This window comes from Myxine glutinosa, chromosome 3 (assembly GCF_964187855.1).
Source record: "Myxine glutinosa chromosome 3, kmMyxGlut1.1, whole genome shotgun sequence".
Classification (NCBI taxonomy): domain Eukaryota; kingdom Metazoa; phylum Chordata; class Myxini; order Myxiniformes; family Myxinidae; genus Myxine; species Myxine glutinosa.
In genome coordinates, this window is record NC_136263.1 from 137,149,924 (window position 1) to 137,172,071 (window position 22,148).

Here is a 22,148-nt window from a genome sequence, read left to right on the forward strand (position 1 = left end):
TGAAACGAAATTCTCAGAGGGGTGTCCCTACTCCAATACCGAGGCCAGGATGTCCCCGCAGAACCACAAGGAGTGATGATCGCCAGCTGCACCGGTTAGTCCGCAATGGCTGTACCAAGTCAGCTAATCGGCTGAGGGCTGAGTGGCAGCAACTGACAAATGTGCCTGTATCCAGAAGGCTAGTCAACCAACGACTGGTTCAAGCAGGCTATCGTGCCAGGCGTCCCCTGAGAAAGCCAGGCCTGACCAGACAACACCGCCAGCGCCGATTGCAGTGGGCCAGAGAGCCGGATATGAATCCGATAGAGAACTTGTGGGCAGAATTAACGCGTCAAATCGACATCTTGGACCAGCAGCGTGCCTCTGTGCGTGAATTGCAGCAGGCTATTGTAACTGCATGGCAAGCGATGCCTGTCCAAACCTTGGCATATCTCGTGAACAGCATGCCTCAACGTGTACGTGCTCTCCTGAATGCTCGTGGGGGTTACACGAAGAACTGAACTGTAATTTTACTGTCCGTAATCCCAGTCGTAATTTAACTTTTGTTTTTGTTAAAAAAAATTTTTGGCTAATGTGCAAAATAAAGAGATACTTCTGGAAAACGCACAGAAGTTTAACACAGTAATGTCCGTGAATTGAATTCGATATCAGTTTACATCACTTTCAAGGATCAATTTATTTGCTTCGAAATGTCAAATGTGGTTTTTGTTTCTTTTAAAGGTCACATTAACAAAATCTAGAATAATTTCAACATAATTCCAATGAACTTTTAGTTCCAAGTCATCTTGAAAAGTAAGTTCACCCCCACAAAAAAAATATTCCATATTAAATGCCAAGTCTGTGTGTGTATGTGTGTATGTGTATATATATATATATATATATATATATATATATATATATATATATATATATATATATATATGTATGTATGTATGTATATATATATATATATATATAATGGTATCTGTAATCTGGTTCTCCAACCTAATGAGCGGACAACATGACGTCATCGCCATGCACGTCCGCCTTGGCGGGCGGTGCTTATCGCTCCCAGTAAGGTGCAGCAGCAGCTGTATGGGACACCTTGCTGGCGGTTCTCCACTGATGATATGAAGGTCGCATAGTGACTGATATGTATGTATATATATATATATATATATATATATATATATATATATATATATATATATATATATATTCTTTTTTTTCTTTTTTTTAAAGACTTCAGAGGAAAGCAAATGGTGACCCAGATGAGTCATAAGCAATGAAAGCTCTTCAACTTTTCCTAGCAAAGTTTTGGTAAGTCAGACTCAAACGAGAGGGGCAGACTTGGAATATCACAGAACTACTCCTACACTTCCATACCCTGATGTGATGTGCAGATCAATGCAAGATTTACTGATTATTTGTAGCCTCAATTCACCATCACATTGCTCGATTTTTCTACATAATGTTCTATCAGACCTAAATGTCATCATTGCACATCGGATTTTTATGTGAAAAAATATTTTTTATTTTTTCACATAAAACCGCTTTTTTGCGCGCAAAAATTGTTTTTGCTATTTTCAGAGAAAAAAAATATTTCGCCCTTTTTTCGGGAAAAATAAAATAAAATGCCCTTTTTGGTCGAAAATGTCTGGCAATGCTAAAAAAAAATAGGGAATTTTTCGAAATTTTTACCTGCGATCGAAATTTTGAACTGCGATCGATCTCAAAAACAAAACGTTGCGTCCACTTGCGTGCATTGCGTCCCCAGCGTGTACAGCAGTGAGGCGGTGTACTACAGTGAGAGAGTGTACACAAAGTGTGAACAAGTCTCCTATCAAGATGAGTGCTGCTCTTCGTGACAAGTGGCTGAAGGAATTCAACGCTGGCGGCGATGGGGCCACCTTCAAGTACGTGTCGAGTGACACGGCTTTCTGTCGAGCTTGTGAAAAGACTTTCCGGGCGAAGCAGAAGTCTGAGCTGGCCCAACATGTCCGAGGAGACCGCCACAAGAACAACTTGGCCTTGAAGAAGAAGAGGACGGTCACGCAAGCCACCATGGAGGACTTTGGTGGCGGAAAGAGGCACAAGTGCGACGTCGTGGCTCAGGAGCTGTGCCAGGCCATGCTGGCCGCTGGCATCCCATGGTCGAAATTGGAAAACCCTGCCCTCCGGTCGTTCCTGGAGAAGCACATCACTCTCCAGATCCCCGATGAAAGCTGGATTCGAAAGCACTACCTCGACAAGTGCTACGACGAGGCCTTGGCGGGGATCCGTGCCGACCTCGGACAGCAGCCCATCTGGCTGTCCGTCGACGAGACGACCGATTCGGCAGGTCGATATGTGGCCAACATCATCGCGGGACGCTTGTCCAAGGAGGGGTACTTTCGTCCCCACCTCGTCCAGTGCATGTTTCTGGAGAAGACCAACTCCGGGGAGATCGTGCGCGCAGTCAATGACACGCAGCGCTATCTTTGGCCTGATTTCAAGCCGGAGTGCCTCAAGGTCCTCGTCAGCGACGCCGCAGCCTATATGATCAAGGCCGGCCATGCCCTGAAAGAACTCTTCCCGGACTTGCTGCATGTGACTTGCGTTGCCCACGCGCTCCACCGTGTCTGCGAGACAGTCCGAGAAATGTTCAAGGACGTCAACGACCTGATTGCCACGACGAAGAAGGTGTTCGTCAAAGCCCCGTCGCGTGTTGTCCTTTGGAAGGAGCAGCAGCCCAATCTTTCTCTCCCCCGCGGAGCCCATTCTGACTCGGTGGGGGACGTGGATCGACGCCGCGGTGTTTTACGCTGAGCACTTCGAGGCCGTCAAGGACATTGTGGACCAGCTGAACGATGACGACGCGATGGCAATCCGGAGTGCCAAGGACCTGTTCGGAAAGGCGGACATCAAGCTCAGTTTGGTCTTCTTAAATGCCCACGTGTCGTTCATCCCGAAGATCCTTAAGCAGCTGGAGGAGGCCGGCATGGAGCTGGCCAAGGCCTTCCAGCTCCTTGATCAGGCCAAGGAGGAGCTCGAAAAGATCCGAGGCTGCCGTAAGGAGATCCTGCTCACCAAGTTCAAGGCGGTGCTGCAGCGCAATCCCGACATTGGTGTGCTGAGGACAGTGGCTTTGATCCTGGATGGAGATCAGCACGGATCTGAGGTTGGTGTGCTGGCTGGAGTCAAGCTTGCCGACATCCCCCTCTTGAGGTACTGCCCCATCGTCAGCGTCGACGTGGAAAGGTCCTTCTCCGTCTACAGAAACGTCCTCACCGACCGCCGACACCGCCTCACCAAGGAGAACATTACCAAGATAATTATTTCAAACACCTACTTTAACCGTTCCTAAAAGGGTCTTGCAATTTCTTCTAGTCCTCTACTTATCAAACAATGCGGTTGCAATAAAGGTACCTGAACGTCATTTTTTACCTGTTTACTAGCCCAGAGTGCTTAATGTTGTGCAGGAAAAAGCTTACCATTTTTTGTTCTTTTTTTGACTGATTTCTGAAAAATTTGGTAATAATAAAAAATAAAAAAAACGGGGGAAAAAAATATTTCGGGATTTTTTCACATTAAAAAAAAAAATTCCCGCTTTTCAAAACATAAAAGGCCTATTTTCTTAACATAAAAATCCGTAGTCTAGACATCATACATGCTATGTCAGCATCAAGCATCTCATTTACGATGTGTAACAACTGCAAGTGAACTTACCTTGCAGTGACACCTCGAGAAAGTACTGCGCATACTTTTCAAGGTAGTAATAGATTTTGTGGGGTCGGCCAGGCATCCAGGCAGAAGAAACATCTGCGTCTGGTCCACTGACTGCAAGGTAGTAATCGAGGAAGAGGGCAGCGGTTGGCAAGCACAGGTTCCACTGGAATGCATCGAGAAGAAGAAGCTCCATTTGGCGAAGCTCAGTCCTGCCAAGCCGCAGTGGAAGCTGTCCCATAAAGCCAATGTTATTGAGCTGGTCCAGTTTTGGAACGCGTTCCTCACGCTCTTCAAACTTGCCTGAAAAGGTAAGCAGAAACATTTATGAATAAGAGGTGGGAGCTGTGTCAGGAATGGCAAGGGACGGGGGAGACATCATCTATATTTCCATTGACGTATTGTTAAATAGTTTTTTTTTTTAATGCCGAAAATGTGAAACAACTATTTAATGAGGCACATTCTTCATACCATTATTACTGTCTTTACTTAAAAGGCCAAGGTTTCTAATCTCTACCTTCTGATACCAACATGCCCTCCGACCCACCCCCTTACCTTAACAGATTTTCCAGTGCAGCATTTAGACTTCTCTCCCACAAAGAATGACAAGTCAAAGTCGATCTTTAAACCTCCCCTGCAACAGTACCCGACAGCATTCTTCCTCTTCAACGGCAACAATTATTCCCTTGTGAGGTCAGTCGAGGGTAGGGTTCTGGACAAAGTCTTTCTGAAACCAGCTGTCCAGGCATGACTGCACTGGCAGGAATTTGGAATTTAGCAGGAGTGCCAGCGGTAACTCTCCAACTCTGTGAAAAACTGATATAAAATGTCCACCAATACACCTAGTTCTGCCAGACAGGTCTTCCAGCTTAATGTCCTTCCGATGGATGGCAAACACACCAATACAATGCCCTGTTCGTGAAACACCAGGATGACAGTTTATAGTTTGGCCAATATTCAACCCGAGGCTAGGCAGGTCACAGGTGAGTATGTATACCTCTTGAGTTATCCTGCCAGCCAGCCTGACGGAATTACCACTGATTCTCAGAGAACGTGCTTTGGTCCGCTACTATCCACCTTCCTTGCTCTTATCTAGGCCTTTCTCAGATGGTCACTTGCTTTAATTTTGAAAGTTGCAAACATCACCCCTGTTTGCAAGAGGCGTTCAAGTGAAGATTCGCCTTCTCTCTACCAGCAGCAAAGTGATGGAATCTATCGTTGCAGTGCAATTCAGGAATCACCTCTGCTCCGTTCAAATCTGCACAAGTCAACGTGCGATGTAGGATTGGTGAATGTATGGTTTTTCTTAGCCAGCTGAATATTCATTGCAGGCCCTCTGCAGTTTAGAACCATTTAATTCAAGAGGCCTGTAAGTCACTCAATTCTGAAAAAGCGTGGCAACGTTTCTCAGATAAATGCTCGGGCCCTGCGGAATTATTGATCACAGAGCTGTCGGTGTTCTGATACCCTGGCAGTGATACATAGAGCCGAAAATCGATTCAATAAAGAACAGAACGGATAAAGGAAAAGAAAGCTTTTTTTAAAAACAACGAATTTCTGTTTTCTCACACAATAATATACCTCAGACGGCATCTGAAACAATGTTCGTGGAATACAAAACAACAATGAATCAATTGTTGTGAAATGTCAAAGCAATATTGTATCCCAGTAATGACGTCATACGTGCCTCTTATTAACTGTTATTGTTCGATTGGTTCTTCCACTGCTTGGTAATAATTTCTAATCTTTTCTGTCCTGAAGATTATTTTAAAACGTAAAACTCAAATGAAACCAATCTCACGTTCATTCACATTGAGTTCCTTCACCAACTGCCCATAAATTAACACAACTCAAATTAAAATTCTCGATTCATGTGATGACATTCCTCAGAGGAATTCTTTCCGTGTTGCCTCCAAATTTTACAATATCAAGAGATTTATCAAACCTACGTGGGCCTACAAACACCCATTTATGTCCCGGTATTGCATGCTATTTCACGTTCCAAGCAAAAGTCACCACAAGGTGATCAGTCTGATTGAGTGAATTTTAAAATGCCTTAGTGAATCAGGAAAAGAGATAAAGTGTGAGCATTTTCATGTTAAATGTACAGAAATGCATAAATTTTCTTGTTCCCGGATGATGGGCAGGAGGTCGAGGGGCAGTTGTGAATTTCACATATTTTAAAACTAGATATCGCCAATTTTGGAAAGTTTTGGAAATTTCACGCGTTTTAAAAAAGTTTTGTAATAATCTGGGTATTTGAAATGAAAACATGATGCCTTCTCAAATCTATACCTGGGAATTAAAGTATATTTTGCATAAGGTTGGAATATTAACACCGTACAAGCCACTCAGTGATGCAATTGGTTATTTCATGCGGGATCAATGACCAGGCGATAAATGCTTCATAAATTACAAATACTTTAATTATATTACAAATTCAGCTGAATTAAATATCTTTCACCACACTTCTATTTCAAAATCTTTCATCTTTCTTTCCTGGAAGTCCTAGCAGTGTCTATGTGCTTTATACCTCTCCCACTCCCCACCCCCTTCCCCATGCCTCCTCCCCCAAGCCCTCTCCCTCCCACAGATCTCCCGATGTCCCTGTTCTCTACTGTTGTACTTGTGTGCTTCCCTCTCTCTCCCCATCGTCTCCCACTCCCTTTATCTCAGTGGTTCCAAACCTTTTTTTCTGTCGTTTCCCCCTTTAACCAGTTCAACCATCTGGATTTCCCCCAACCCCTCCCCCCCCTCCTTTTATATATATATATATATATATATATATATATATATATATATATATATATATATATATATACAGTGGAACCTTGACTTACGAGTTTAATTCGTTCTGTGACCGAGCTCGTAACTCAATTTGCTCGTTTCTCAAATCAAATTTCCCCATTGAAATGCATTGAAATGCTATTAATCCGTTCCAGCCCGCCAAAAACCACACCAATTTTTTTTTAAATATACAGTATATATAAAAATATCTCGCGCTTTATATTTCACCTGTATGCAGCATACAAGTTGGCAGGATGGCCTGGACTGGAGGTACGCACACTTGACTCTAAAGTCTAAACTGTCCAGCCTGGGTTTGAATCCCGACCCAGCTATAACCTGTCATGGGTGAATCACAGGCAGGGTGATTCATCAATGTGTGTACCGCTAAACTGGGCGCCCCGTTTGCGTCCCATTAGTTGTTGGATGTTAAGGATCTCACCGTGTTTTCCACAAAGAGAAGGCGAGCTATCGCTGGCACTCTGAACAAGTTGTGGCCTGGCATGCTCTTCTCCTCTGCCGTTATATACGTCCTCCTCGGCATCTTTTTCCAGAAGAGCCCTGTCTCGTCACAGTTGAAGATTTGCTGGGGGATGTATCGTTCGGCTTCTATCAGTTCGGCAAAAGTTATAATAAAATCTTCAGCTGCCTTCACATCCGCCTCACCAAGTCGACAACACGCACACCTCGCTCATGTTTTTCGACGATTGCGTGTTTTATATCCAAGCACATCATCCTCTTCTTCTTCTCAGTACTGCCCTTGGCACTCAATTTCTTAGGACCCGTGGTTAAAACTAAGAAATTTTCCAAAATAACCAAAATGCGAAAACAAAACAGCAGCGATATACGGCAGAGATACTGTACTTGCACGGCAGGATAACCACGTGACCGGAACCCACCTGGTGGGGGGTGGCGTAAGCTCCAAAATAACCAAAATGCGAAAACAAAACAGCAGCGATATACGGCAGAGATACTTGCACGGCAAGATAACCACGTGACCGGAACCCACCTGGTGGGGGGTGGCGTAAGCTCCAAAATAACCAAAATGCGAAAACAAAACAGCAGCGATATACGGCAGAGATACTTGCACGGCAAGATAACCACGTGACCGGAACCCACCTGGTGGCGGGTGGCGTAAGCTCGTAACTCGGATCTCGGCTCGCATCTCAAAGCAATAAACCGCCCGAGCGACGGCTCGTATCTCGGAAAACTCGTAAGTTGGTGCACTCTTAAGTCAAGGTTCCACTGTATATATATATATATATATATATATATATATATATATATATATATATATATATATATATATGAACAAGGAAAAAAAGTAGCCAAAACACAAAATTTATTCGCTTAATAACATAAATAACATAATAAATAACATAAAAATATAGCAACACACACACACCCACACACTCCTACACATACATACAAACCTACACACACACACACACACACACACATATAAATTTTTATTTACCGACGATGTTATAAATGTTTATCTCTCTATAATTCCAGTAATCTCTGTGTGTCTGTGTGTCTGTGACCGCTGTTTCTCGACATCCACTGGTCTGATCTAATCGAAACTTGCCAGCTATATTGCTGGGGACCTGAGGATGTGCCTTTTCAAGGTAGAGCGAAGACCGAAGCAACGGTGAAGGTTTTTTTTTGCATGTACACGCTAGAGCGAAGGAGCCGCCTGTGTGTTTGTTGTTTCTGCCTCGGGGTTTCAAAGGTTTTTGTTTTATTTTTCTTTCTTCTCTTCTCTTTGTGCTTCTCCTTGCGATGGAATAGCAAAAAGGCAAAATATGTTGGCACTAATAGAGTAATTGGCCAATAAAACTAATTTGCGATTAATCGTAACTGCGATATGCGACCTTCCGGACAGTGAGGACTTAACTTCCGGACTTACGGATAGTGGCAACTTACTGTCTCGATTGTATCTTACCACTATCTTACTTTCTTATCTATCTATACTGTCGTATCTGGCTTATACTTACTGTCTATATTATCGATTGATTGGAGTTAAACACAATGCCCCAATCCATTTGTCGTTTACGAGAGCGAAGGAAGGAAACTGCGCGTCGTGCTCGCGCTATGGAATCTGACGAGGCACGAGCTGCTCGCTTGGCAGAAAGCACTGAATGCGAGGCACGGCGTCGTGCAGACGAAACGGATGAGGAACGAGCTTGCACGTACGCCCACGCACGAACGTTCACGCACGTACGGGCACGCACTAGTGTTAAGTAAAAAGTCGAATAACAAAAGAATTACAGATTTGAGATTTATTCACGAAAACACAATGTTACACGAATGCTAATATTGTATTTCCCTTGGAATAAGTTTCCCCCCTGGAATCCTAAAATTTTCCCCCAGGCGGAAATTTCCCCCAGGTTGGGAAATGCTGCTTTATCTTGTGTTTTATGCATCCGTTTTTTTTTTTTTTTGTGATTCATGTTAGCTCTTACACGAGCCTCGATCTTGTATACAAAAAACAAACAAACAAAAAATGTCCTGTTATTAAAGGCTCCACAAAGATTGTTTGTAAAAGGGTGTTTGAACGTTTATCAATTTTGGGAGTGTTTCATCACTGTGCAGTAGACAGACAGTTGAATGTTTAAACTTCCAACCCTCCCACCCCCACCCCCCCAAAAAAAAACAGAACAAAAAATATTTTAAAAAGAAAAAAAAAGAAAGGAAAAAAAGATTTGACTACAAGCCAACTGGGAGAGAATGGGGAGGGGTTAACAAATCTATTATCTAGTTGAAAGGTTTCACAGAAACTAGGACTAGAATATGGCACTCGGTAGGGCAGAGCGCATACCCTGATTAGGCTGATTAGTTTACATTTTGTTTCCTACCGACAGGCCGGATCTGCATTCGGACCTGAACCAAAATTGAGTTGGCTTGTTCTTGTCACCTAACCAGCTCATCCACCAAGTTTTGTCATAACTCGTCCACAACTCTGAGATATCGTGATATACAGTATATCGGTTTTGACCTCGTCTCTCACTTGATGGTGAAGAATCTATTTTAAAATGAAAAAATTCTCGTATCCAGGTCCGGATCTTCACAAAAATCTATTCAATTTGTCCTTGTTGCGCACCCAACCAGTCCACCAAATTCCATCCGAATCCGTCCACAACCTTTTTGAGATGTCCTGCACACAAACAAACAGACAACCAAACAGACAGACATGGGTGAAAACATAACCTCCGTCCGACTTCGGTGGTAGAGGTAAAAAGACAACACCAAAAACACCAAATTAAAAGCTCCACCACTTTTTTTTGCAATTTGAAATGGCATTCACATGAGTTCTTCTTCCAGACTCACCCCCATCCCACTCTCTGCAGAAACTCCAACTCATTCTCGGGGCTTTGGATATGCAGCTCATGCAGAGACAGAGGTGTGGAAGTGGAACAATTTGCAATGGAATTTATTGAAGCAAAGTCACATGATAGTGCTGGAATTTTCACCTGCCTGATGGCTCAACACAAGCTTACCTGGTATGTGCTGCAAATACACAAGCACAACCTGCCACGTTCTATATCTTTTCAAAACTAATTATCTGACTTGCACCAAGCACAACTATGGTGAGGTTTTCAAAACATCTGAAATATAATTTTTAAAACACAGAATGACAACTTGAGAAACTACGCTTGTGGCTATATCAGCGATACAAACTGTCATTGAAAGGGCAGGCACAAAGCCTCTAGTTTTGGTCTGCTCCACCATGAGAGTTGATGGTTGTAGGAGAGGGGAGACATCAGCCTGGCTTTGTTGCCATAGACATGGAAACGGACCACGCCCAACCACACTGGTCTGAACGGTCTGTCATTTACACTTCAATGGAAGCCAGTGGCAGCTGTTGCTATTCAGCGTTCTCAATGATGCTCAGTTTTGGCTCCGAAAAAGGGGTTGTCGACACACCCATCACCATAGATCATCACCAGAGAGTTATGCAAAACACCAAGGAAAGAACTACATACAAAGTGCAATAGCACCTTAAACTTAGATGAATCTGCACAACAAATTTGAGATGATAATAAATCGACATGGTTTCTAAAACATGACATCATCTGAATGTCCAAGAAAGAAATCTCACAGGCTAGCAATGAAACCTCAACAGAAGCAAAAAAAAAGAAAGAAAAAAAAAAGAAATAGATCTTTCAGGGTACGGTGGAAGATGCAGAAATTTCTGGGGATAGAATTCCTTCGTAAAAAATGTTTACCAATCAATTTTCAATCAATTTAAGCCTGGTGTTGGCTTAGCGGTTAGGGTGCCGGCTTGGGATCCTAGGATCCTGGGTTCAAATCCCAATCGATCGCTGAATTAACGTCAGGGGGGTTGACTCAGCCTGTCGTCCTTCCGAGGTCGGCAAATTGAGTACCAGCTTGCTGGGATGAATGATCACGGTGTACACCCCGATTTAGAATAGGTACACCGTATCCCTGCGCATCGTAAGAGGCGACCAAGGGTTGGCGTCAGGAAGGGCATCCGGCCATAAAAACATTGCCTCAAACAGGGAACCATGATCGTCATGGGGCCCGCAAGGCTAACCCCTGCTCTACCGGGGAAAATGGCCTTAAAAACGATCATTCATTCATTCATTCAATCAATTTTCAATCAAAAATCCACCACTAAATAAATGGATGTTTATCACCAGAAGTTCATCAACATAACACCTCGATGTAATACCACAAGCTTTGCTTGGGGCCAGGAAGAAGAAAAAAAGATCAACAAGAAAACAAATACCATCAAGAGAAAGACGAAAACAAAGAAGATAAAGAAGAAGAAGGTTGAAAATATAACTAAAAACAACCATTCCAATATTTTACAACATGAGAAAGTAATAATGGGATAAGAAAAAAAAATACCAATATGCAGTAGAACAAAACAATGAAGAGTCAAAATTTTAAAGGTTATAAAAGTCACTTCATGAAAGAAAAGTCACAATTATCTTAGCAGACGGAAAACGAAATTCAGGAAATGGTGTTCCACAGAAAGCAGCAAAGTCATGCAAATATTTTTAGGGCAGTAAGTTTATTACCTCCAGCACCGAAGGTGCGCAGAGGTTATGTTTTCACCCACGTCTGTCTGTGAATAGGTTATCTCAAGTTGTGGACAAATTCGGACAAACTTTAGTGGACAGGACTGGTGTGTGACAAGGACAAAATGATTAGACTTTGGTGAAGATCTGGATACTATAAATTTTGTTAAGTGATTCTTCGCCATTGAGTGATTGGGCCAAAAACTATATCTAGCACGATCTCGAAAAGTTGTGGATGGATTATGACAAAACTAGGTGGACGAGTTAGTTATGTGACAAGAACAAGCCAATTAGAGTTTGGTTCATGTCCGGACCCAGATCTGGCGTATGGTGGGATACAGAACAAACTGTTCAGCCCGGCGGAGGAATGCGCTCTACAGTGTCGGTCCAGTTTTAAATGACATGATGCAAAGTAAATAGTTTGAGGATGTGCAACCACTGTGGAACATGATGCGAGAGATGCACGGTAGGCTTGAAGAGAATCTACACTCAAATCTTTAAAGTGGAAATTAATAGATCTTATAATTTTTCCACTAAATATTTTCGTGGAAAAAAAATGGATCTACTAAGTAGCAAATGTAATTTTGAATTTCCCACTAATTTCTGAGAAGCCATGTCTTTGCCTTTGTGAGTCTATGATGAAAAACATGTGATGTTTCAGCGCAAATCTTGCCATCAAATTAATAAAGCAAGCATATAAAAACAATCTCTGATATACAGTAAAACATAGATTTCAATGGTTATTCCTTCTGCAAGAATATTGCTACTCAATTTCAATGGTTTCTCATTTGAATTTAAAATTCAACAATAAATTTATTGTTCTTTAGGTTGATTGGAAATTTGAAAAGGAACCACTTAATATGGAAGACATTCTTGTGGAACATGAAGCCAATGAAATTTATACAATAATATCAGAAAAAGTGTGTAAACTTGCATTATTAATCTACGAAGGTTTTTTTTTTTTTGCATACAAAGTCGAGGCTCGTGTAAGAGATAACACATAAGATACAAAAACGAACAGAAACACACATGAAACATAATAAAGGGAGCGGGAGACAAGAGGGGGAGAGAGAAGGAAGCCCAACAACAGTTAATGGGGTCAGAGGCACTGTTGTCTCGAAGCAGACTAGTTAACCCCTCTCAGCACTTTTTGTTCTGTGAAGAGACAACGTTTTACATTTGTCTTGTTTCAATCCAAGGGGTTGGTTGTTTTGCTTTTGTTTTCTTGGTGTAGCCCCCACCTCAAGTGGCCTTCTGGCTTTGTGGCGGGCAATATCCCATAAAAAAATTTAAAAGTAGAGAACAGGAACATCAGGAGATCTGTGGAAGGGAGAGGGCTGGGGCGGAGTACATGGGATAAACAAGATGGACACTACAAGGACTTTCAGGAAAGAAAATTGAATTTGAAGGAGGTGGATTTGGGGTGGATTAACGGGGGTAGAAAAGATCAAGGGTTAGGATGGGAGAATATAAGAGATAGTGGTTAACAGCTGTTTTGAAGACCTGGAGGGAGGAGTGGGATTGAAGAGAGTGTGGGAGCTGAGAGCAGGGGGAGCAAGGCTAGAGAGGAGTCGGTAGAAGACAGAAAGACCACCTACCTGCCTGCGGCGAGTGAGTGAAAGGCCCTCAGAATCAGCTTCATCGCGGGAGATACCAATGATTCTAAAAGCTTTGGTTTCTACAGCGTGAAGCTGAGCTAGGTGTGAGGTAGGACCACCAGGCAGATGCATCAACCCAGAGGGGAGAACAGTACTCCATCACGCTGCAGATGAAAGCTTTGTATGTGGCGAGGAGCTCAGAAGTGCCAAGAAAGGACTTCGCACGATGGAGGATGCCGAGTCAGCAACTGGCTTTGGAGGCCAGCTTGGAAATAAATATTCATGTTTAATGAATATACTTGACCCTTGTTGATGAATTACAGAAATGTCATACTGGTAATAATGAATTGTACCTTTATAGGAGGGAGGGGGAAGGCAGAGGGAGAGAGCCTTCCCAAAGGTTGTCACCCAACTCTCAAACTTTTAAGCAAAAGGTCTCAGCGAATGCAAAAAAAACAATCATGTGATTCATCATTATTTACAGCTATGATTGGTAAATATACAGTGTCTCGCATTACATCTTCAGAAATTTAAATAACTAGGGCATGCCCGTACAAAATTATATCCCCCCCCCTCTATTTACATGAAATGGTTTGGTCCATTCGCAAAGCCAAAGCGGACGGCTTGCGAGTACGGTGACAATCCCCCCCCCCCCCTCTATTTACATGAAATGGTTTGGTCCAAAGCGAACGGCTTGCGAGTACGGTGACAATCCCCCCCCCTCTATTTACATGAAATGGTTTGGTCCAAAGCGAACGGCTTGCGGAGTTTGGTAAAGAAATCGCCATAGCTCGGTAACTACTTCTCCGATTAATATGAAACCTTGAAAAGGCACATCCTCGGGTCCCCAGCAATATACCTGGCAAGTTTCAAGTATATCGGACCCGTGGTTGTCGAGAAACAGCGGTCGCATACACACACACAGACACACAGAGATTACTGGAATTATAGATAGATGGCATCTAGTAGCAATGATGTGGCCAGGGCAGAACGCTTCCATACAGAGGTTCATGAACGTATGCATGTTTAAGCAGAAAAAAATTAATCCATACAACTTCCACTAAGATTTTTCTAAGTAAAGTTAAATTCTGAAAGTTTAGGAGAAAATATTTTGCATCTGATGAAGAGGTAAACACAGTCATGTCAACTGCATTAAGGACACTTCAGAAGAAAGGCTTTTATGCTGGTATCAAAACATTAGTTGATCACTGGACAAAGTGCATCGAGAGAGATGCAGAACAATGTGAACCAAGTTAAATTGGTCAATGGTACCATGTTCTTTATGCAGATAGAGCGAAGGAAACCTGTGATGACTATATCGTATAAAGCAAACTGCCTCAGAAAGGTCAGTGGCATTATGATTAGAATCTCAATGATGCAAATATCATTCATACCTAAGGTTTGCCGATGGTACCTAACCATATGCATGGCATTAGGGCTAGAGTGTCTGGTAGGTCAGTAGGTCAGTCTTTGATTCTGACCCGAGTCAATTCATCCCAAAGACTAAAAATGTGACATGCTGCTTCCTCACTTGATGTCAATCATTTAGAGGATAGTGCGCAGACCAATGCCATGTGTCTTGATTGCACTGCTGTTTGCGGAGACAGATATCACAAGATTGTGATATAACAAGATGGCGTTTACAGTATCCAGGGTGCCCCAGAAAGTTGCACACTTTCTCCATTGTCACTGGGTATTTGTCTGAAGTCAAGTTTGTCTGGCATGTGTGCATGTGTGTGCGTAATTTACGATAACTATTCCATGAGCCTAAACCATATAAAACCAGAAAGAGCAATCAGAGATTGCAGACCTTCACCAGGACGTGTTTGTGTGGTGCATTTTTTTGGTGTTTATTAGCTGCTGTTTTTTTTTTTTTTGTATACTGAATCGAGGCTCGTGAAAGAGCTAACATTTACTTCACAAACAAATCAACCAGACAAACAAAATATATAAAAAGAGGGAGCGGAAAACAAGATGGGGAGAGAAGGGGAAGCACACAAACACAACATTTGAGAGCAGGGAGATGTGTGGAAGGGAGAGGGCTTGGGGGGAGGAGGCGTGGGAAGGGGGGGGGGGTGGAGGGAGAATTATAAAACACAAGGACACCAAGGACTTCCAGGACAGAAGTTGGTATTTCAAAAAAGTGGAATTGGGGTGAAATTAGCGGGGGTAGAAAAGATCAAGGTTTTGGATGGGGGAAGATAAGAGATGGTGGTGAACAGCTGTTTTAAAGACCTGGAGGGTGGAGTGGGATTGAAGAGAGTGAGGGAGTTTGTTCCAGAGGTGGGAGAAAAGAGGAATGAAGGAGTGAAGGTGAGCAGAGAGTCTTGATTTTGGCAGTTTGACCATAAGAGGGTTGCAGGCAGATCTTGTGCGACCTGTAGGAATATTTGCGGGACAGAGCCCAGAGAGAGCTGGGGGGGCAAGGCCAGAGAGGAGTCGGTAGAAGATGGAAAGACCACCAACCTGCCTGCGGTGAGTGAGTGAGAGGCCCTTGGAGTTAGCTTCATCGCGGGAGATTCCAATGATTCTGAATGCTTTGGTTTCAACAGCGTGAAGACGAGCTAGGTGTGAGGCAGGAGCACCAGCCCAGAGGGGAGAGCAGTATTCCATTGAGCTGCGGATGAAAGCCTTGTATGTGGTGAGGAGCTCAGGTGTGCCAAGGAAGGACTTCGCACGACGGAGGATGCCCAGTCGGCGACTGGCTTTGGAGGCCAGATTTGAAATGTGGTTTTCCCAGGAAAGATCATGGCAGATAGTGAGACCCAAAAGCTTGAGTGACAGAACTTCTTGGAGAGGATTATTCAGAAAGTGGATGGGAGGGTTGTCCAGTCGGTCTTTTTGGAGAGACATCGTAAGAGTGTGAGATTTGTCAGGATTGAAAGACATGTTCCACTTGTTTGCCCAGTCTGTGATTTTGTCCAGGTCTGCAGAGAGTGACGAGGCAGCAGACTGCCGATCTGAGGGATGAAGAATGGAGCGACAGAGAGTACAGTCATCAGCAAAGAGATACAGAGGATTTTCAAGAGAGTCAGAGAGATCATTGATAAAAAAAAAAAAACCACCTTTAGAGGCCATTTTTCCCCGCAAAGCGGGGGTTGGCCTTTTTCGGGAACCATGGTTGTTGTTGTTTTTTGGTCCCCTTTTTGAAGCAATGTTTTACGGCCGGATGCCCTTCCTGACGCCAACCCTTTTTGCCGCCTTTAACGACAAGCAGGGAATTACCAGTGAACTGGTACTCAATTAGCCGACCTCGGAAGGATGACAGGCTGAGTCAACCCCCCTGGCGTTAATTCAGCGATTGACCGGGATTCGAACCCAGGATCCTAGGATCCTAAGCCGGCACCCTAGCCGCTAGCCCAACACCAGGGTTAGAGAGATCATTGATGAAGACCAGAAAAAGCACAGGGCCCAGAACACTGCCTTGTGGAACTCCAGCCTGAACAGGAAGAGGAGATGAGAGAAACCCATTCAGGGCCACACGTTGACTACGACTGGAGAGGAAGTCCGCCAGCCATGCGTGGAGATTTCCATGGATACCAAAAGAGGAGAGTTTGGTGAGCAGAGCGGGGTGCCAGACCGTATCGAAGGCACGTGATATGTCAAGGGAGACTGCTCTAATTTCCTGTTTGGCATTGAGGACCTCCATCCATTGTTGAGAAAACAGAAGCAGCATGTCCAGAGTAAAGTGTCCAGGTCTGAAACCAAATTGATGATCAGAGATCAAGCCATTGGAGAAGAGGAAAGATTTCATATCTGAAGCAATGATGGATTCCATGACTTTGCTGATAATTGGGAGAAGGCTGATTGGTCTGTAGTTGCTGGGATCTGTTTTTGCACCTTTTTTGTGCAAAGCGGTGATGTTGGCAGATTTCCAAGCAGATGGAAGATGACCTTGAGCAAAAGAGAGGGTGAAGAGAACAGAGAGAGGGAGTGAAAGAGCAGAAGAACAGGCTTTTAGGACCCGTGGGCTGATGCCGTCAGGTCCAGTTGCAGAATCCGAGTCGAGGGTTGACAGAAACTTTTCCACCTTGTCAGGAGGAAAGGACACAGAGTCCAGGAGCAGCTGGGTACGACTGGGTACGGTGGGTACAGAGAGGGATGGGTTTGGGACACAAGATTTAGAGGCAAACAGAGTTGAGGCATTCAGCTTTTTCACGTGCGGAGTCAGCCGTGTGGCCATTTGAGGTGAGGGAGGGGATGGAGGGGGAACAAACACCAGAAACAGATTTGACCAGATGCCACCAGGATTTGGAAGAGAGAGACAGATAAGAGAGTTCGGTCCTGAGAACGGAGAGATATTGTTTCCTGGCTCTCCTGAGGGTGGACACACACTTGTTTCGGGCTTTGTGAAAGGAAATGAGATTTCCTTCCGTTGGATTTGCTTTCCAGGAGACGAAAGCAAGTTGTTTCTGGGCAATAGCCTCACCACAAGATTCCGTGTACCATGGACGGGAGGAAGGGTATGACAACAGAAGACGAGATGGGATAAATCTGTGCATGAGAGAGAGCAGTTTGCTTTGGAAGAATTCCCAGGAAGAATTTATGTCAGAGGCAGTAGAGATGGGAGACCAGTCCAGATGATTGATTGCTGCTTGAAGACCGTGCCAGTTGGCCTGAGTGAAATGCCAGACTCGTCGACGCTGAGTAGGCTCTCTGAGAATGGTCAGAGAGATGTCCACTTTAACAAGCACATGATCAGAAGAGCCGATTGGAGCAGAAGAAGAGCAGTAGACATTTTCAGGGAAGTTAGTCATAACCAAGTACAGAAGAGAAGATGCTCCGTTGACTGAAATCCGGGTCGGGAAATTGACAGATTGTGTCAGTCCCAGTGAGTCACAGAAGTCCTTTGCTGAAGAGCCATGGCTGGTGAGAGAGGTACCCACACCCAGCCAACTGGCATGGTGACAGTTGAAATCACCACATATGAGGAAGAGAGAGTTGGGATGGGTAGATAGAAGTTGGTCCATATTCTCAGACAGCGAGATGTAGATAGAGTCATCACTGTTTGGTGGACGGTACAACACACATATGAACAAAAGGTGGGAGCGAAGGGGAAGCCGTAGCCAAAGGTATTCCTGGGAGTGAGGTGGAGAGAGGGCAGTGCAGGGCGAGTGAGGAAGAGAGTTTTTTTATAAAGATAGCAACCCCACCTCCAGGACGAGGCTCAGGTCTATCATACCGGAGGAGGGAGTAACCTGGGAGAGATACCAAGGAATCAGAGACATCATGAAGGAGGAAAGTTTCTGTTAAGCAGATCACGCCTGGTTTGTCAGAAGCAACCTGTATGGAGAGATCAGACAAGTTTGAGCGAAGGCCCCGGATGTTTGAGGTCCATACTGTTAAGGAAGAGGAAGGGGGAGCATCGGATACAGAACAGGGGGGGGGGGGGGGGGGTGGTGGTAGGGTAAGATGTGGAAGAGGAGGAAGAGGTAGGGAGAGCTGTTGAAGGTGTGTCGGAGATTACAGAATAGCTTGGAGAAAGGGAAGAATGGGGCAGACAAAAGGTTTGATGGTGATTGGGAGAGGCGCAGTGAGGTGTTATTTGACGAGGGGGAAGAGCGAGGCAGAAGGTTGAGGGAGATGAAGGTGAAAGTTGGAAGGGGGAAGAAGCAGGGAGGTTTGGGTGGATTATTGATGACATCGATTTATGTTCAAACCAATATACAATGTTTATGTAGATCACACTCAGAAAATTTCAAACTGATCGGATCAAGCATTCTACTTGTCCAATTATGACGTCATAATGAAGGCACCGATGACATCATCTGAATATATGTTGTTTCCCATGGGGAGAACTTGACAATGAGGCGTTTAAAAAAAAAATTCCATGGAGCGGTTTCGGAGATATGGAGGTGCAATGTTTTTCGGATTTTCCAAGATGGCTCCCATACCATGTGACCTATGACATCATAATTATTATTAAAAATTATGCAGGGGAGGTGCTGCTATGGTGAAAATTTCGGGTCAATCAGACAAACAGTTGCAGAGAAAAGCATACTCGTTCTGTGCAGACAGACAGACAAACAAATAAACGATCAAACGGACCCAAATGCAACACCCTCTCCTCTGGCAACGTAAAAAAACAAAAACTAGAACGGGCACTCGGTAGAGCGCATACCTTCGCCGCAGCTACTGTTCTGTACTTGGCATGGGAGTGTAGGGAACAGAACAGTGAACAGTTTGGTGCTGATTTCATGCAAATCGGATAAGAATTGACCGAGTTATGACAAAAAACGCACATTTTGCAAGGTCGTGACCCCCCTGACCTTTGACCCCCAACCGCTAACAAGGGTAATGTCTTCACTGGGTCATGTCGTATATCACAAGATCGGGCATTGAATTCTGAACATTTTGGCATTAGTTGCATGCCAATTGGATAAAAATTGACCGCGTTATGGTAAAAATACGATTTTGACCTTTTCGTGACCTTGACCTTGACCTTTGACCCGATTGCTCCCAAAATCTAATCAAATGTGTCCCGTATAATAACCAATCATCCCACCAAATTTCATGCAATTCGGTTGAATACTTTTTGAGTTATGCGAATAACATACACACACACACACACACAGACATACAAATAAATACACAGCGATCAAAACATAACCTTCCGCTTTTGCGAAGGTAATCAGGTATAACATTTTATTCCACTTTTAATTAACAATTTAAAAGCAATAGCAGATAGAAACTGCTTTCGTCACCACGTACGGCATTGCGGGATATTTGAGAGTTAATGTTTAAAACTACGAATTAGAAAACAGATTGTATTAAACTCGCTAGTTGGTCAATAATATACGTTGATGCAAGAAAACACTATGAGTGGTATTAAATATGTCACAATGGCAGTATGTTCGTATTGTAAGGCAACCGATGCATGTGCAAGAGCAAAATCAAGTCAAAAGATGAACACAAGGAAACGTTCGACCCTTTGGCTGTCTGTCCGATATCCACAAGCAAACTCTGCATCCAACTGCAGGAAATACTATCGTACAACTCCAAGGAGGGAATTTGACCAAGGATACTGGTACACTTGATGACTGTATCTGGCTTGTGGATGAGAAATATCTAACAGTATTTTCCAAAAGAAACTATTTTTACGAGTACCTTGGAAACGAGACAACTGGCTTTGCAGACGGCATGTTTTGAGATGTTGTGCGGCAAAAAAGATTTGTGGGCTAAAAACTATATAAATGCAATTTTTTTTAAAGCAACTGTAGGTGATTATCAAATTAATCAACAATTAAAGTTGACCATTACTTGAAAAGTGAGCATGGGTTAAGGTTGACAATGAATCTTCTTATTTAGTTCATCCAAAATTTCAAAGAACCACAACATTGTTTTACATAGTTTTCTCCTCTTCAATGAGGCGAGTGAGGCGTGCTTCGAGCTCTCCACAGCATCGAAGTTTGAGTGTTTTCCCATTCTTGTCTTTGTCAAATTTCCAGTGGTTATTTTGCTGTGTACGTGTTATTGTGTGTTTCTAGTTGGTGTTGGTTTGTGGTTCGTGCAAACTTGTGTGTAGTTAATCGTTTTCTGAGTCGTACCTCGTGCGCGGCCTGGTGACTTGGGGCTGCCCTCCCCCCTTCGGTGTTTTGTCGGTTTGGGTTATTTCCTTCGCTGTATTGCTCGTTTCTTTTATTTTGTTTTCTCCCCCTCACCTCACCTCCTGAGACAAAGAATTATATATTGATTCTTTCTCTCCCCCCGGACACGTGCTTGTTCGCTCTCCTCCTCGTCTCGGCTTGTGCCCCGCCCCCTGTATCTCGTTTTCTTCTGCCTCTGCTCCTTCTTTCTCAAATCCACGTTCTCGCTTGGAGACTTTTCCCGGATTGTTTTTTCATGGTTCTGTTTGGATATTGTTGGAATATGTTTAAACCACAGCCGTGATGCTGACGCCCCCCCCCCCCCCCCCCCCAGAATTTCCATGTTTTAAACGTTTCCCAGTGTGTACCCTGGTCAGAATAGGTACACCGTATCCCTGCGTGTCGTAAGAGACGACTAAGAGGGTTGGCGTCAGCAAGGGCATCCGGCCATAAAAACATTGCCTCAAAAAGAGAACCATGACAATCACAAGTACATATGGGTAGGGTGCAGCCCGAAGTGGAGATCGGTTTCTGAGGTTTGGGACATGGAATGTGGGGACAATGACAGGGAGATCAGGAGAAGTGGTGGAAGTATTGGTCAGAAGAAGAGTGGACATATGTTGTGTGCAAGAGACGAGATGGAAGGGAAGTGGTGTGAGAATGGTGAAGGGTAGGCAGGGACAGAAATACAAGTTTGTGTGGCAAGGGTGCCCGGAGGGCGTGAATGGTGTTGGTGTCCTGTTTTCTGAGGAGTTTGTAGACAGTGTGGTTAGTGTGACTAGAGTGAGTGATAGGTTGATGATGGTGAAAATGATGATTGGAAAGCTCTTGGTGAACGTCATCTCGGGATATGCTCCGCAGGTTGGTCGAAGCGATGAAGAGAAGGACAAGTTCTGGTGTGCGATAGAGAAGCTGATGGAAAACGTGAAAGATGAGGAAGTTGTTGTGGTGGGAGGAGACCTGAATGGACATGTGGGAAGGAGTATGGATGGTTTTGAGGGAGTTCATGGGGGTTACGGATATGGTGTGAGAAATGGAGAAGGTGAAAGGATTTTGGAGTTTGCTGATGGAGCTGATTTGTTGATTTGTAATACTCAGTTCCAGAAAGAGGACAATAAGCTTGTTACATACACGTCAGGTGGGTCGACGACAACCGTTGACTACCTGATGGTGCGTCGGCGAGATAGGGGGCACCTCCGGGACACAAAGGTGATCCCGGGGGAGGAGGCTGTTTCACAGCACCACTTGGTTGTCTGTGACATAAGGGTGAAAGGTGTGAGGAGAGCTCGGCGGGTGAAGTACCAACCGAGAATGAAGGTGTGGAGGTTGAAAGAGGTGACAGTAAGGGAGGCATTAAAAGAGAGGCTGAGTGGGGTAGAGGATGATGTGGTTGAGCTTGAAAGTGGTTGGATGTCAATGAAAGCTAGTCTGTTGGGAGCCGTTGGTGA

The 22,148-nt window shown here is 44.1% G+C and overlaps 1 protein-coding gene across 2 annotated transcripts in view; it reads right to left on the reverse strand.

The window, feature by feature from the left end:
- Positions 1 to 22,148, reverse strand: part of LOC137423181 (cyclin-J) — a 109,950-nt gene that overhangs the window by 23,020 nt on the left and 64,782 nt on the right. For both annotated transcript variants that reach the window (XM_068110063.2, XM_068110066.1), the window contains exon 3: positions 3,688 to 3,987. In XM_068110063.2, coding sequence (XP_067966164.1) covers positions 3,688 to 3,987 — 300 coding nt within the window. The remainder of the gene's footprint in view (positions 1 to 3,687; positions 3,988 to 22,148) is intronic.